Source organism: Teleopsis dalmanni, chromosome 1 (genome assembly GCF_002237135.1).
Source record: "Teleopsis dalmanni isolate 2A chromosome 1, ASM223713v2, whole genome shotgun sequence".
In the NCBI taxonomy this organism is placed as follows: domain Eukaryota; kingdom Metazoa; phylum Arthropoda; class Insecta; order Diptera; family Diopsidae; genus Teleopsis; species Teleopsis dalmanni.
In genome coordinates, this window is record NC_051846.1 from 229,245,339 (window position 1) to 229,263,513 (window position 18,175).

General features: G+C 26.0%; 1 protein-coding gene across 1 annotated transcript; it reads right to left on the bottom strand.

The window, feature by feature from the left end:
- Positions 1–624: 624 nt before the first annotated feature.
- On the bottom strand, positions 625–5,984 carry LOC119672576 (prostatic acid phosphatase-like). Its single transcript, XM_038083665.1, has 7 exons — positions 5,670–5,984; positions 2,149–2,247; positions 1,982–2,065; positions 1,644–1,802; positions 1,398–1,583; positions 995–1,336; positions 625–931 (listed from the first exon to the last, which is right to left on the bottom strand). Exons 1-7 carry the CDS (start codon positions 5,847–5,849, stop codon positions 743–745), a joined length of 1,239 nt encoding a protein of 412 aa, XP_037939593.1. The 5' UTR covers positions 5,850–5,984; the 3' UTR covers positions 625–742.
- Between the last annotated feature and the right edge of the window lie 12,191 nt (positions 5,985–18,175).

Sequence of the window (18,175 nt, forward strand, 5' to 3'; positions counted from 1 at the left end):
GACTAAATATGAAATGCTACTCATAACTAAATTTTATTTATTCTAATATTTTAGGAAATTTAACAATTCCGGCAAGAATTTAAATTAAACACATATATATACACATATATATACATATGTCGCAAAGTTCAATGCCAAAAAATAAAATGAAGTTGTTTATATTAGCATATTTAAATATTGTGAAATCTTGTAATGTTAATTAGACAGCTTTCCTTTTATAACTAAAAATTTACATAACTCTTGAAAAAAATATAATTAGCTAATTACTTCATGTCAAAATGCTTTGAAGGTCGCCGAGCCGGTAAATTGACAGTTAAATTCAACGGCATGGATACTTTCATAATTCATACGTCTCGTTTAAAATTTTATTCAATAATGAAATTAGATATTCAAAAATGTAATTATCTTACAGGAAACAGAAATTAGCAACAGTAATAAAATTAAAGGGCAAAAAAAAAATATAATTAGAATTAATTACAATTTAATTGACTACTTTCAAAAATTGAAATCAATTTTAATATCCGCACTGATAAATATATTCTTTTTAGTTTTTCTTTTTAACAAAATATTTTATTTAATTATATATGTATATTTATATATTTAACAACGTAATTAAATTTCTTAATTTAGAATTACATAACTTAAAAAACAAATCTACAATAAACTTAAAACTTATGATCAATACCTGCACATAATACTGAGATATTTACACTTTCTTTTGTGTTTGTCAGTTAAAATGTATCTATTGATCAATTGGTCTTGGCGGTGGTTCCGCAAAATTAGTATTTTTTGCTTTACATCTCTCTTCATATGGCTCATTCGGTAATACTGCACTACTCAACTCAATTAGTTTATCCAAAGGACATTTTAAATCACAATTCGGTACTTTTAATTGCTTAAGATAGCCTAATTCATTGTTGCGTAAAAATATCTATTGAACAAATATTTCTTCAGTTATAAAACAAATTTATATTTTTTGTTTAGAAGCACAAACCTCTACATAATATTCGCCGTTAGTTTTACTTTTATGTAATTCGAAAACGGCCATAACTGCGAAGCGTGGCATCTGTCGTTCCCATACTTTAAGTGCACTTAAAATATTTCCCACAGTCCAATCATGTCCAGTATATATAAATAATTTGCGATTGTTTGGTTGTAACGTTCCTTTCCGTTTTTGCTGCATTTCATTAAACATCTTTTTTAAAAATGGACCACCTTTAATTTTTTGCATCTCTGTTGTGTATGCATTATATATATAACTTTGCTCAGCTAAGAATTGCATACTATGAGGAAAATAATCTTGAGTCCAACTTGGCAGTGGTAAACCAAATGCTCGCTATTAAGTATTATGAGATTATATGTATTCATAATTATTTGTTTTATTTTAATATTTATACCTCTGCTTCAAGTGTTATATATAAAGAATTAACATCCTCTGCTGTCCTTATTTTTGAACCTGTAAGCATTGATAGATTTCTGAACAGACTTTCGTACTGCGCTAACTCTTCTTTAACTTCTGGTAGTTGTAATACCTCTTCAAGTGCTTCAAAGTAACGTGGGCAAGATGTTCGCACCAAAAGCAACTAAATTAGTAAAAACCTATCAAATATATGGGTTTTTACTTGTTATATATACGAACTTACTGAGTCTTGATCTAGAGGTTCGGAAAATATAGGTATAGGCTGCCAGTTAAGCTTTTGTGACCATTCCATGGGTGTACCATGTGGTGGAAACATACTCGATAATACTGTGGATAAAGTCATTAGTGCTCGCGGTGATGCTGTTGCTTGTGCATAAACCAGCTGTATTGTTTGAAAAAAATTAAATAAAATAAATTGATTATATGTATACACATAATAAAAAGTATATATTATAAGTAAAATAATTTGATTTTATTTTCAAAATATGAATTTAAATTTTGTCTCATATTTTACTGCAATCAAACATTTTTATAAATCATTGAAAGATATTTGCTACTTACATCAGGTGAGTAGAATGGTTGCAATAATTTATTATAACGCTTTTGCAGACACTTTCCCAATTCATAGAGTTCGCGTTTACCCTTCTGCAAAATTTAAAAGACTTCAGTATTGCAATAAAATAAATAAAAGTATGCAAGTAAAATAAAATGGCTTAAACGTTACTCACATTTGTCACGTGTCCCCAGCCAGTGGGTCGGAATGAGTCTTTTACATAAGGATCATTAGGATAGGTATCAACTGGAGTACGTGCACCATGACGAAATACCTGAAATGTTTTTATATGAATTTTAAAATTTAAATTTTAAATTGTTGTGTTTGTTGACTGGTATTCACAGTACACATACGAGTACTATTGTTCCCTTTATTTTATATGTAAACTTAAACATCTCTTTGAAAACGCTAAGGGTGTTTGTTATTTTTAAGTAAAAATTAAATTTTCTTAAAGAATAAATTTAATATTTCAAAAAAATTAAATTTTCATAACTGTATTTGCATTATTTAAATATTCAATTTAACAATAATTAAAAAATTAATTAGTTCTTTGAAAATAATGCTATTTTATAGCACTAAAAATTCAAAACCATTTATATCATGAGAAAGTAAATCACTTTTCAGAAATTTGTTCAATAATATTATAACACATTTAGGTTCTTTTTACAACTTAATCATAATGTAATTAATTTTTATACAATACAGAAACTTCTTTTAAACTTATATTTATTAATTAGTTTAATTGACATATGCAATGGAAATTTTATTAAAATTTCTAGTTACTGAATATATTTATTATTTAACTGATCGATTAGAAAATATATTAGTTAATGTGCATATTTATTTTTAATTAATTTGTAGTGTATATATTATTACAACAAATTTTTATTAAAATACTGAATTAAAATATATATCATTATACAGAATTAATAAATTAATTTTATATTGAAAGCTAAACTTGGTCATTTAATTTTCTTGATAATTTTATTATTGGTATTTTTTATTTAATTTAAATTGTAAATTAAAAAGCTCAAGAAGATAATTTATTTTAGATGTATGATTAATTTATCTGATTTAAATAAAAAAAAAGTAATTAACAGAAATTGTCTGCAAATATTATACTTTTAATAAATTAATAATATAATAGAGAGTTTTCAATATTGTTTGGTAAGCCCATTAAAAACCAATATCAATCTTAAACAGTTTCTTTAGTTATATATTCCTTTTAAAAAATAACTTTGTGTAGATAATTTTTTTCTTTTATTATGAAATATAATAAAAAATAATAATAAAATGTGATGTATTATAAAATTATCATTATATATAGTGCCATGCACAGCTTATAACCTTAAAGATCTTTTGTACAGATTATAAAATCACAATTTTTAATAATTTTACATATATAATTAATTTAACTATATGAAATTTCTAGCATGTGTAAAATTTAAAGAGCGCTTAGTTTATCGCATAACATAAAAAGAGATGTTTACAAATTATTTTTGGTTATTTTTAGACAAAATTCATTCTAAACTCTATATTGCGACGTCTTTAAGACTTTAACTTTAGGAACTATAAATACTAACTAGTGGCCAGATCTAGTGACTTATCACTTTGAAGCGAAACTTAAGTGTTTTAATCATAATGATTTTTGAAATATACGCCAATGCGCTGAAAAAACACTTATGTTTTGTAAATGAGGCGTTCTTTAACAATTACAGCGCCTTTAATATTTCAAAAAACGGATGTAATATACTCCGTCTTCGTTGAAGCTCACTTTTCATAAAGCACCATAGTTTTTTGCGAAATATAGCAATGAATCCCTACACGACGATTTGCCAGCGTGAATATATTATTTAATAATATATAATTATAATATTAACTATAAATATATGAGAGAAGTGATTCTAGCACTTAAATTGCTTTAACCATAAAAAATGTTAAAGCGATTTCATTTTTAGTCCAAGGTCAGTAAACAAGGATTCATGTAGTATTTTCAATATGTTCTCGACCTAAATCTTTTTTATTCAATACGCAGCAATCGTTTGTTAGAGTCCAGGTACTCCTATAGCTTATCTATTTGTAATTCCCATTTTATTTGCAACACTGAAAAATAGAATATACTAAAATATTTATATGATATTATTTTTTAAAAAAAATTTAATATTTAACTAATATTTTACCAATACGGTTTATATTGTCAAAATCTTTATTTATATGCTAAAATACTTGTGTTAAAATTACTTTATAAAAATAATTCCAACGTATTTTGTTTAAATCAAATATATTCTTATAGCTTAATATAAATTAAATAACTTAATTTTTATCATTTATAAGATTTACTTATTTTGTTGTTAGTTTCTTATTTTTGATAATTGGTTTATATATTTAAAATTTTTATTAATAATTTTTTCAAGTTAATAACCGTAATTTGTATCATATATTTTGCTTTATAATACTTTAATTGTTTTAGATTTTTTACATTGATATGCTTTTTTTGTCTGTTTAATAATTATAGTTAAATACAAATACATACATCCCGTACATAATTTATTGTTAGAAATTGTTATAAATTTTTTTAGTTCGATGTAAATATAAATATTATTTATTTAAGAATTTATACATTTATACATTTATTTATTTTCTTATTTATTATTATGTTGAGGCTAGCTAAGTCAATGCACTTAAGCACTTTTACTCTCTATTAACTGTGAGGTTTCTTCATAACCACTCTTATTTAGTGGTTATTTTTTTTTTCATTATTTATTTATGTATGTATTTAATACATAAATGTACATATATATTTATTTTCTTATTTAGTTGTTCTTTATTTATTTTTTGTTTTTCTTTATTTATTTATTTATGAAATTACTATGTATTAATTAATTAATTATCTTCAGTGTTATTACAGTTATACAAATACAATTGTATTTCTATTATAATAAATTCAATTATATTTGTACAGTTGTAGTAATACAACTGTCTACTAAGTAGACCGAAATATCTGTTAATAAAATATTTTACATAAGCTAACAACTGTGATATTTTTTTATTTAATCTTAAGTTTGTTTTTTATATTATATGTGTTATTATATAAAAATATAGATTTAAAAACAGCACCTAAAGCCCGGCCAAATTTAAACACAGAAGTATTGAGGTTGACACTAATACAAACATTCTATTATAGCTAATTGAATCTACAGGCTAACAAGGATTTCAACTCAACAAACCCCATTTAATTATTTTTTATTTTCCAAAAAAAAATTTTAAATTGTATTACTATTCCAGAAATGCTATTATTCCACTATTCTGTTAAAAAATTACTTAATTTTTTTTTATCTTGCCGATTATTTACATTGGTTTTGCATTTACACAGTAAACATCTATTGATTAATATTAGTATACATATTAAATACATTATATGTATATTTCTATATTTTTGAATATTGAAAATTATATCAAATTTCATATTTCATATTTTTTAGTTCATTAATTCTTAGCACAAGTTTTTTTTTATTTTAGTAATTATTCTCAATTATTATATTCATATATCACAATAAATTTTCAAACCCAGAATATTTTTCTTTTGACTTTAAATAATTTAATTTTGATTTGATTTGTGCACTAAATTTTAAACGTATTTTTAATGCATTTAAAAAATTTATTGTATATTTTTTAAATGATTTTCTTCATTCTTACAATATGCACTAATTCCAGTGTTGAGTTGTTCGTATCCACACTTGATTTGAAACACTCATCCGTAAACCGTTTTGAATCTGCGCTGGTGCTGGCATAAACACAAATTATAACCAAAATTACAAACGCGCCGAGTCCCATCGCGATGAAAAAAGGTTTTCTCAGTCTTTGATTTACAATCATGTTTGTAACTTATATTTATACAAAAAATATCAAAAAATTTCTGCCGAAAATCGCCAAATTTTTTAAATAATAAAATGATTTTGCGTTTCAAAACCGGCAGAATTCAGCTTATCAGCGTTGAATTCAAGTTCACTTAATTATTATTTTTAATATAAAATTTAAGACAATGCAATTGAAAATTCATGCACAACCATAAAACGTATAAGAAGATTTTTTTTTATATTTATTTTAAATTTTTAAATTATTTTTGTACACATCTATATAATTTTTTTTTTGTGAATTTAATAAATTTGAACTAAATTTGAGCACACTTATTTATTTAAAAATTTAATTTTGTTTGGAGTAAATAATAGTTTGCAGTAATTGTTTAGTATTGTAACGTTTAGAGCAGACGCTTGAACTAAAATAAAAGTTAATCTGTAGCGTTTGAATTGTTTTGTGAAAAAATATATATCAAATCGGATAAGAGTGTGCGGCAATGCTAGCTAGCGTCACAGCTACACAAGCGACACAAAGTAAGTTTACTACTGCTGGACATTCATTTAGTTGGTCGCTTTAAAGGTAAAATATATCCGGAAAAAGTTTCCGTACTCAAGAGATTGTCACAATTTTAATTTGCTTTTGTTTAAAACATTTAAAACGGCTACGTTTGTTCACAAACTTTAAGTCACTGCTGCCCACCAGACTGTACTTGAGTACAGTTTTTTTTTCGTATTCACTACAATTTTTCACTACAATTTTTGTCGACTCAGTTGCCAATAAATGCTAACAGATAGTTTTCAAAATAATTGGTGATTACGAGCGTAAATATCATGCGAACTAAAATATCTCTCACCGCGTTATAAATTGAAAATTTTTTTAAATTAAAATACGTGAACAAACTAACTTTAATGTTATGTATGCGAATATTTTTGAAGGTAATTGGCTTGCGATTCAATATACATATTCACTACTTAATGTACTCGTACAACAAATTATAGAAATATCACATTTTTATTTTATATATATATATTTATAAATTTTATATTTTCTAGACAATATTATTTTTTAAGTACTATAGACGTACAATAAACTTTTGTGGTGCCCGTTACTGCGTTCACAAAATCTACTTAAAATATAACAAATTTAAAAGTCTGAGCTGCAGTGCTATAATATAGTATGAATTATCTTTGGATTTAAAGATATCGTTATTAACTGTTATTAAGTTAATTGTTTTATATTCGTGCGCAAAATGTATATGGTGTGGATACGGTAAATGAACTTTATTTTTAGAATTTTTTTATTTGCGAAAAATTCTTAAAATTCATACAATAATTCATTGCAATTATTTTATACAATGATAGTGTTAGTTATTATTGCAAAAGTAAATCACCGTATCTCAAGTAATATCACATGCATATATAATTCGATATTAAAAGGTTATAATAAAACTAATTGATTAAATACAAAAATATATTGTCATTTATTTCGCATACTGGATACTATTTCGCAATAATTTCTCTTCAAACCTACATATGTTTTAGTGTAACGATCAATATATATACAGATTTATCCATTCCATAGTTCTGATTTGAAAGTACAGTAATATATATAACCCTGGCATCATATATTTTAATTAATATTTGATAGTAATGTCTTTTTTGATCAATGATCACTTGATAAACACTAAATGCGTTAAAATTGTCAAAACTTAGTGCAAAAAAGTAATATTTGTTTTACACATTAAATTTTCTTTAGAAGAAAGACTGTATTTTATTTTAGTGGATGTGGCAAGAAACGAAATTGTCACACTTGGGATAGTTAGAAGCACCAAGTAATCGTTGAAAAGTCATTGCACACACAAAAAGTCACTAAGCACTAAGGCATTTTGTCGAGACTAAATAGCCCTGTAATTTTTTTAATATGTTATAATAAAAACTCATGCAAATAATCAATTCTAATCAATTCTGTTTCACAATTTTTTTCCTTGTAGCAGAAGTTATGAATGTGGAAAATATGTTTCAAGACGTCACAACCGCAAGCCATAAGCCAAACAACACCACGTATTTTGGATTTGTTTTTCAAGAAATTTTCCGATCGTGTAATTTTACATTTTCCCCTTTTACCTCTTCTTCTGTAAGTTTATTTTGAATGCCAGATTTATAAATACTGTCATTTAATATATCTCTCTATTTATATACTATTTAATATACTATATATTTAACGAAAATTTAACACATACGCAATAACTGAACAGCTAGTTTAAAATTGAGCTATGCAGTCGCATCGATTTTGTTTTGTTGACATTAATATAAAAATCTAAAATATCATTAAGTACAAACGTTCGCATGTCGCCTCACTTTTATTCATATAATTCTGAATCCAATTGAAACTGTGGGAAATTAGTCAATTGTTATCTGCATAATCCATGTCGCTAACATTACTTGACCATGCCGATAATAATCCCTTCACTAGTTTATTCTGACATAATAACTTCGGGGACATTTTTGTTAAAAGAAAAAGGGAAATGCCTCTCGTACTTCATTTCTTTATTTGTGTTAAGTGTTTATTTTGTTATATGTAATTAATACTTTAGTTAAAAAAATCTTAACTAATATATACTTAGAAGGAATCGGAAATATTGAAGTATTTAATAAGTATTTGTTAAAATTTGCGTAACTGTATTTGCTAATTGTTATATTCGATATGAAACTAATTTTAATTTATTCAATTCAAAAAAGAAGATAATGAATGAGTGCAATTGCAAAAATAAAAAATGATAATCAAATAATTAATATGCTCATGTTATCACACATATTGTATTGAAGCCTCTTAAATGCCAAGATTAATTTATTTACCTACACAACAAAAAATAAGTAACTTCTTCTTAAATAAAATGAATAATATTGTAAATTTAATGATAAAAAATGTACAAATAAACTGTGAGTAAGGTTGTTTTACTTTACGGTTCAGCAACAATAAAATTCCGAGACATTTAACTTAATGAGACAAATAATTTAATAAGCCCATATATATTTAACAGTAAGCTAAAAGCACATATGCTATTAAAATGTAGATTCTTCTGATTTTAATAAATCAACTTCGCTAACTAAATTTCTTCAGAGATTCTTGATGTTCTACGGACGTTTGACAGTGTTTAGCAACACGTCTTCTTATTCAAAATTAAGGCATGAGTTCCTACATTATATTATTTATTAATGAACTCATAATTTAACAAATTATTATTATATTTTTAAATAATTTATTATCTTTTTTGTAACTTATAAATGTATGAAATCTGTGGACTCTTATTAGTGCTCTGTTTCACATTTCCAACAGTCACATTTACAAGAATCTCGATAATCCTTATGTGAAGAACGATATAAATTCTATCTGCAATAGATATATTGACAGCTTACTCAACCACAATTGTAGCTTAGTTTGTAATCTAATAGATAAACGGACTGTGTTACATATTATACTTTGGAAACAATCAACGAGTGATGAAAGCTAACATTCGATGACTATATTACCTCCATAAGTAAAGTAGTAGCTAGGCCACATAGATTTTCAAATTTAACACCGGTAGAGCATTTATTATGAATATATTTACCATTATTGGCGTATACAGTTAAATCAAAACAGTATCAATTTTGCAAACAAATATCGTTTGAGTAACATTTTTAAACATGTGTAAAAGTTAGTACTCTGGGATTGATTATCGAAAATATTTCAATAACGGCTAATTAAATTATATTCTGAATAAAAACCAATTATGCTATTTTCTTAATTAATACGATTATTCATTATATTTCAATTTGATTTCCGTATCCTTAAAAAGCTATCCAATATATAAATATTTAAAGTATTTGGTATAATTAAATATTTAATATTAATAAGTATTCAATATTTATAATTGTTTTATTTATATTAAGTTCTTTACTGAAGTAAAGTATTTACTAAATTATTGAGAGCATAAAAAAACCTTCATATAGTTTTTACAATACAAACATTTTTCAAAATATAGATATATATATATATATGACTTGACATTGAATAATTCTAATTTATATATTTTACACATATTACAGTTAGTTAAGCAACTGTAATTAAAAAGTTACTAATAATAATTTTTAATTTTTTTAATGATTGGCTACGAATTTTTTATGCCTAGTTTCATTTTCATACAATTTTTTAATTATTTTGTTACATACAAATATTTTATATTTTCAATTCAATACAATGCACTCCAATGTATAATAAAAATATATTATTAATAAAAAAAAGTATTCTTTTTAGTTGCTTAGTTGTACGGAATTTTTTACTTAAGTGTAATTATTAATAATCTCTTAGTCGGTGAGTAACTAACTCAACGGCTTAGCATGTAAATAAACTCATACAGGGTTATCCACATACTTGACTAAGCACTACCGGCATAAGCTAGTGCAGACATAGAACGTTTACTTAAATCGTGAAATAAGATAAATCTGGTTTTAATATTGTATGAGTTCAATTTAATTAAAAACAGTATGCACATGATAATAGATATAAATTTTAAAATATTTAAATAATACTAATAATTGTTAGATCAAAGATTGAATTTGTAATTCGAACTTTTAAGTAATTCCAAAAGAATTTCAATAATTGTTTGAGAAAATTATTAAAATTGTAATATCTTTGCTTTTTTGATTTTAACAATAAATCAACAAATTTTTATGCAATTATTTTTGATTAAATTAAAATCTAGTTCAACCGTGTTATTGTGTAATAAACTTAAGTGAAAACCTCAGCAAAAAATATGCTAACGTAATCTCAAATTCAATTGCATCAGATTGAAAAATGCAACAAGTTTCAATGAAAACATAAAAGGTAATCGAAATGTTTTCATAACTAATGATCGCGTGAAAGGTTTCCTCTGATTAAGTATAATTAACAATAAAAATGCAATACATTGAAGTTAAATAGTACACTGGGAAAAAGGGAATTGTTTTATTTAATTTTATCTGCACTGCAGCAATGAGTCACAAAAAAAATACCTAAATATTTTATATTAGTAAATATTAATGCAGAAAATAAAAATGAAATTTATAAATATGGTATATTAAAATATTGAAAAAATTGATATCAACTCTCAATTATCCAATAATATTTGAAAATGTTCCAATAAAAAGAAATAAAGGAACACTACATAAAAATATGGCAGTCAAGTGTCCTTAAGGCATAACTGCAATGATTGGGCCAAAACAAATTGTAGAAAAAATATGGCACAAAAATGAATAGGAATGAATAGGAACGGAAGTAAGGTTGACTAAATGTGCCTGCCGTATGGTCCTAAAAAATGAAATTTATTTATTCGACGCATTGAAATAGTTCTCAGCGGAGTAATTTTAAAGATTTGTTAGCAATTCGGTATCGGCAAATATTTTTCTGCTGAAATAGACAAATTCGTTGTGACATTAGCTTAAGGGCCATACTACATACACGCTCTTTGCGCACAACATCCAATTGAAACGAATGCACATTAATAAAGGAGGTCACTGAAATGTATAGTTCGAAGCAATTTCGATAAAAGATATATTTATGCATTTATCTGAAATCGAATTTAAATAAAAGGTATAATAATATAAAACTATATTGATAAAAAAAAAACTGTATTGATTTCGTGGTAAACTAATCAGAATTAAAAAGTTTGTGGTAAAACTGACTTGCTGGTTGGGATTTTCAATTAATTGTGGTTACTTACACATGTAATATGAATCACAAATTTTTACAAAAAAATTTCATTAATAATACATACTTCAGTTCAAATAAACTTGGAATATTACTAATTTAATAAAAAAGCACACCGATTACTATATAGAATTAATAAAATGCCATAATATAATAAAGGAGTGTACTAGGTATACACAAATGTTCTATATTAGTAGGCAATTATTTAAATAAGTGAATGGAATTATTATAAGCCTACTTTATCAATATGTATATATATATATATATATATGAATAAATCGATAATCGATTTTCGAACTTTTAACGTTTATATTTTTAATTAATAACACAAATATTTTTTAAAAAATATACCAAAAAAAATTGATTTTAATGATTGTATTTATTTTTCTTAAATAATATATTAACAGTTTATTTATAAATTATTTTTGTTTACTCGTTTCTACCGCTTCCTTAATATTTACAACAAGAAAATGAATTAAAAAATTTTTTAAATTTTAATTAAGTAAAAAAATTTGCTTAATCGCCCAAAAAGAATTAAAAATATTTATTTTCAATTATCATCATATACACGATATAGTTTAAATTATAATACATTCAAATCTGCGAGTAGGTCGAAGTGAAAAAGAATGTTAAGTATATAATATCAATTTTAATATTTTCACAGATACATAAAGCCAAGATAAGCTTTAGCTAAAAAAAAATAATAATTATAAGTGTTATATTAAAGTAACAAATAAATAAGAAATATATGGGTTCAAAATTAATCTTTATATTAAATGGACTCATAATTAATTTTTAAAACAAATTATGATAATCTATTATATAAAAACTCAACATAACTCACTAGAATAATTAAGATAGACATAAAAAATTGCTCTACTAGAATAAATTGATATTATTTATGAAATTTGTAAGTAAGCAAAAATGTACTTAGCTCAAGCATATACAGGAAAATAAACAAAAGTCAAGGTACTGGCTTATGACATTAGAACGCGAAAAACAAGAGTAGGAAATATAACGAAAGGTACAAATTTATTCACCAATTTGACGTAATGCTCAAAAATTTCTCCACGAAACAAACATTTCCAATGTTAAAACAAAATTTATACGAAATTTTTTTATGATTTTTTTTAATGCGTAAAATATTTCTATAATCGTCTAATGGTTCTAGAACACTGAATTGCAGCGTCCATTTAGCAAATATTGTCTGTTTGTTTAGATATCTTAAGCCGTAAGCCGTTAACAAATCACCATTATATCCATTAAAATTGATTATTTGGTGCAGTTATTTCCTTCCTCATTTCAAAAGAAATAATACACCATACTTTACAGTTTTTTTGATAAACGCGAAAACGCAATTTAGAAGGCTAAAGATGTGCATTTTCGACAATTGGCCTATCATGGAAATTTTTGAATCCAACCTTGCAGCTATGTAAGCACTGTTTCGATTACCAAAGAGCTAAGGATAGCACAAAAAACCATTTGGAACCATTTCAATAAGGATGGATACGAAAAGAAGCTCGATGAATTGGTGCCACATGCGTTAACACCAAAAAACCTAATGGACCGAATTTTTATCTGCGAATCGTTGCTGAATCACAACAAAATCGACCCACTTCTAAAGCGGTTGGTGACTGGTGATGAAAAGTGAATCACTTACGACAATGTCAAGTGAAAACGGTTATGGTCATGGTCGGTAAGCCGGTTGAACGGTAGCAAATCTATGATTGACGGCCAGAAAGGTTTTGTTATATGTTTGGTGGGACTGCCAGAGAATCATCTACTATGAGCGGATCCCCTATGACAAAACGCTTAACTTAGGACTGTCCGTCAACAATTTTACACATCGATAAACACTTGCAAAAAACTACGGAAGCTTGGTTGGGAAGTTCTTATGCATCCACCTTATAGTCTAGACCTCGAACCAAGTAATTAGCATCTGTTCCTGTACATTGTGTAAAAATTCTGGTGTAAAATTCGCTTTACGAGATGCTTATGAAAACCAACTTTCTCATTTTTTTGCCAAGAAGGACTTCTATAAGAGAGGTATATTGAAATTACTTTCAAAATGACAAGTTATCCAACAAAACGGAGTATATTTGATCTAAATCGGATCAATCTAACAATGATAAATAGTTTAAAAATTTTTAAAATTAAATATATACAACTAGTGATATTTTACTACAAATATTATTTAACTTTAAGAGATATTAAAATACCAAAACTTAACTTTGAATGAAAATCTGTTCAATTTAACAACATTATTTGTATTCAGTTTCCATAATATGTTATCTCTTCTTGCCTAATCAAATACGTGCAATTTCTATTAAATAATGGAGCATTAACCACATACTTCATATCTATAAATCGACCAATACATTTATAACAAATATCAGATTTAAGTAATTACACCAAATTATATTATGTTACTCTTTACAAATCGCAATATGACAATATGTATTAATTAACCTTATTAAAATTCAAACAATTTCCTATGGCATTTAAGTCAAATATTCTTATCTCACAAGTGTTTGCTTCCAAAATTTGAAATACATAACTTAAGTTATATACAAAACACAAAGCATTTCTTGTATACTAAATTAAAAGCATTGCACGCTTAATGAGAGTATTTGCCTAAAGCTAGAATCAAAAACCTAAATTGAAAATTTTCGTAATAGGTGATTACGAGCGCATTGCTCTGAATCATCTTTGAAGCTTTGAAGGTGCGCACCAAATTTGTAATATATTAAACACAAGCAGAACATATTTAAGTATATCACATGTATATATATATATATATATATATATATATATATATGCTGGTAATGACAAATTCTTCATATACATTAATTAATTGTTATTTGAAATAATCAAAATGTTAATGAGAATCTCATTAATTAATTTTAGTATAATTTGTACGCAAGTGTTTAAATTTTATGGTTCTACGCTGTCCTAACAAAAACAAACAATTAATAATAATAGAAATCATTGACTTATTTGCAAATTTGAATTTCAATTTAAAAAAAAAACAAAACATTTGAATACATGTTTATTTAAAATTAGCTTTGAACCTTGATTATTACTTTTTAGACGTAATAAAGAACTTATTTAAAGAAAAACAAAAATATATTAAAATTCAAAAAAGAAATTTAATTTTACTTCCTCTTAATTGAAATTAAGCTTTTAATCAGATATTGTAATAAATACATAAATATCATGTTAGTATAAATTAATATTTGATTTACTTACGTTATACGAATATACATTTATACTTTGCTATATTTGGTAAAACTAAACTTAAAATCAAATAATGGGTTATCCATTTCATGATGCGACTGTAACAATACTGTTTCAACAACATAAGTCAGTCAGAACTGTCTTCCGAAGTATCATGTGTTTACCTTGGCTTTACTGCAAACAATATCAATCATTAAATAATCGCTAAGAGTATTAGAATTGTGAAAACATACTGCAAAAATAATGATTTTTAGAATGTACACATCATTCATTACGAGAAGTTCGACTAGATATAATTTCCGCTAAGGACCACTTTTGCCTTAGTATGTTTAAATTGGAACAATAATAATTAAGAGATGCACAAACTGTTCCATTTAAAAACAATCTAAAGATAAATATTTTTAAATATTTTTTTAAATGGAACAGTTTGTGCATCCATTAATTATTATTATTCAAGAACAACATAATGTTCTAATTAAATATTATTGAACATGAATATTCAAAAGTCTTCGGTATCAACAGTCTTGAATTACCCGAGTTGATAGACGTTATCCCTATATATTATAACAGAACTAGCTCACTCGCGTATTTTTTGTAGTTAAGTCTTTGATTTTTCGAAGCAACAATTATGTGTAATATTTCCAGCCTTAATCTACGTCTTTGTTTATGATATGTACTTATTCAAAATTTGGAAAATAGAGCAACAAGTCGCTAATGTGACTTTTGATCATTGGGAATTGATCTACTCTTTATCCAATGACTTCTATGATCTCAAAACGCGTTCCTCGCAATGGCAATTTGAGTCGGGAGAAGAAGAAAAAGTCACACAGGGCCATATATTGATAGTACGGTGCTTGGTTGATGATATTGGTGGAGTTTTTGGCCAAAAACTGCGGCTTTTTTTTGAATGAAATTCAGCTTTTTTGCCACCAGCGGAGAAGCGACGTGTTTCAAATCCAAAACATCAGTTAAAATGTGTTCGGTCGATCTTTATGAGATACCCAACAACACTGCAATCTCTTTAATCGGTTCACAACGATTTTCCAACACGATCTGCTTCGCCGATGTTTTCTTCAGTAACAGAAGTTGTTGGGCGGCCAGAGATCTCATCATGATCCAAGCTTGTACCACCGTCTTTGATCCTTTGAAACCACTCGTATACTTGTGGTTGCGACACACACAAATCACCAAAGGCCTTTTTTAACATTTTGTAACAGTTTCGGCACACTTGAATCCATTTGCAAAACAAAATTTGATGCACGCACGTTGTTCTAATTTTTGATCCATAATAAAAATCGCCAAACGAAAATTTTTCGACTGTTTTTACAGACGCCAAACAAAAACTAATCGTACGATATGCGTTAAACTTTGACAGAATGTGTATAATAATGTTGCCAGCGTGAAAATTTACCGATTGGATTAGCGCTGGAATTCAAAAATAGGCCTCTCGTTCTTTTTTGATCAGAATGTATGTGATATATATATATATACAAATAAAAAGAAGAACTATTTCGGAAATTACTAACCAATTATATATAATTTGTTAGGACTTGATTTTTTTCAACCATTTCTAATTTCAACAACAATAAATTAGAAGGTCACAAAATAAATACTCTTACTGAAATTCAAACAACTTTCCATCAAATTAAAAACGTTATAATAACAAAAGAAAAATAAAAAATATAAAAATATAAAATGATTTTCGTTTACTCAATTCAGCTGTAGACGATTATAATTGGATTATTCTCAGGGGTTACTTTTTAAACAGGAAATAGCGAAAGTAACGAAAGCTATGAGGGCAGACAACAGCAAAAGTTCCAACCAATACAACGGATGACTTTTCATTCGACTAACCATGGCTTCAGCAACCAAACAATTCGAGCAGGTCTTTATTCACGTTAAATGCAGAAAATAAGTAAAATGATGGCTAATACGTATACGACTACACCGTCGAATGAATACTGACGTCTGACGTTGTTAACTGTCGGTATTCAATTCAATTTCTCGGTGATTTAGTAAATATTTTCCGCTTTCATTTTTCGACTTAATTTGCCACAACGGCCAAATACTTGCGGTTCTTAAATGGTTTATTTTCCGTCTACTTCTTTTATAATTTTTATCTCTATTTCTACTTCACTTTATTTTACTCTTTTTACATTCGCTATAAAAGGTTACCAGCACCAGCATCCGTAAGATGTTTCAAATTATTTACTCGATTGTGTGTAATAACGAAATTCAATGTTAAATTTGCTCAAATTCTACTTACATTTGCTTAACATTCATTTCTACTATTATTTCATAGCAATAGATAACATCTATATTTTATTTAAATTAACATTCATCTCCCTTGGTAATAATTTTATGTTAGAATTGTTAAAGTTAGTGTGTTACTACATTTTTAGACTGAAATTATTTCTACAGTTGTAATGTATTGTATCCAATACTTTTTAACATATAGGAAACACATTTGTGAATGTAAAATGCTATTGACTAACAATAATGTTATTGTCTTTTTTTGAACTCAGAATACTATATTATATAAACTATGATATCTATTAAATAAGGTTAATTAAATAAGTGCAGTATACATTTTAAAGGAGTATTTGATAAATCACTTTGGATAAATGAAATGAAGACAAACTTTACATTAATTAGGAGATTCAACAGCTCTAGATTCACGATTTTGAAATACGTATAGTATATCAAATAAATTAAAAGTTTCAGCTAGTGCTGAGGTGCGCTTTGTTTTGAATATAACACAATATTAATATTATTTTATTCTCTGTTTAAAGAAAATTAAAAATATAAAAATTTTCTTTTTTATTTTAAAAATTATTGCTTCTCTATCATACTAGCGCCATCTATCGAATTCAATTGTAACCTATTTTGTGTCCTGGAATATTACAATCTCATATACTGAATTTAATTTGTTTGGAATTTGGTGTTGCCACTCTTTACATGAAACTACTCTATTCAACCTGAATTGTATCTAATACTATGTTCAGACCGCCAAATTTTCTTAATTTCGTAAAAATGAAATTAAGTTAATTTCGAAAGTGTTCATATTGCACCAAATTAAGGAAATCATATGTTTTTTGTTTACGAATCGAATTTTAAAAATTATATGCTCCAAACACTATTTGTATCTGGAAAATTTTAAAAGTTGATTATTTTAAGTTGAAAAACTGACATTCAGTAGTTTATTAACTTTAGTATTATTATTATTATTATTAGTATTATTAGCTTCGCATACCTAAAATTATTATTTTTCACTCTATTAATAACAGTTACAGTTTTTTCTCTATATTCAAATTTAAAAATTAACACTGTTTTCAAAATATTTCCCGGTTTTATTAAAATCAATTGTCATTAACATTTAT

Excerpts from the sequence above, each read along its gene's own strand:
- LOC119672576 (XM_038083665.1), bottom strand. The coding sequence starts at position 5,849 with ATGATTGTAAATCAAAGACTGAGAAAACCTTTTTTCATCGCGATGGGA. Across the intron at positions 2,066-2,148 it reads GCTGGGGACACGTGACAAAT|AAGGGTAAACGCGAACTCTA; the intron begins GTGAGTAACGTT and ends TAAATTTTGCAG. Across the intron at positions 1,337-1,397 it reads ATATAACACTTGAAGCAGAG|CGAGCATTTGGTTTACCACT; the intron begins GTATAAATATTA and ends AATACTTAATAG.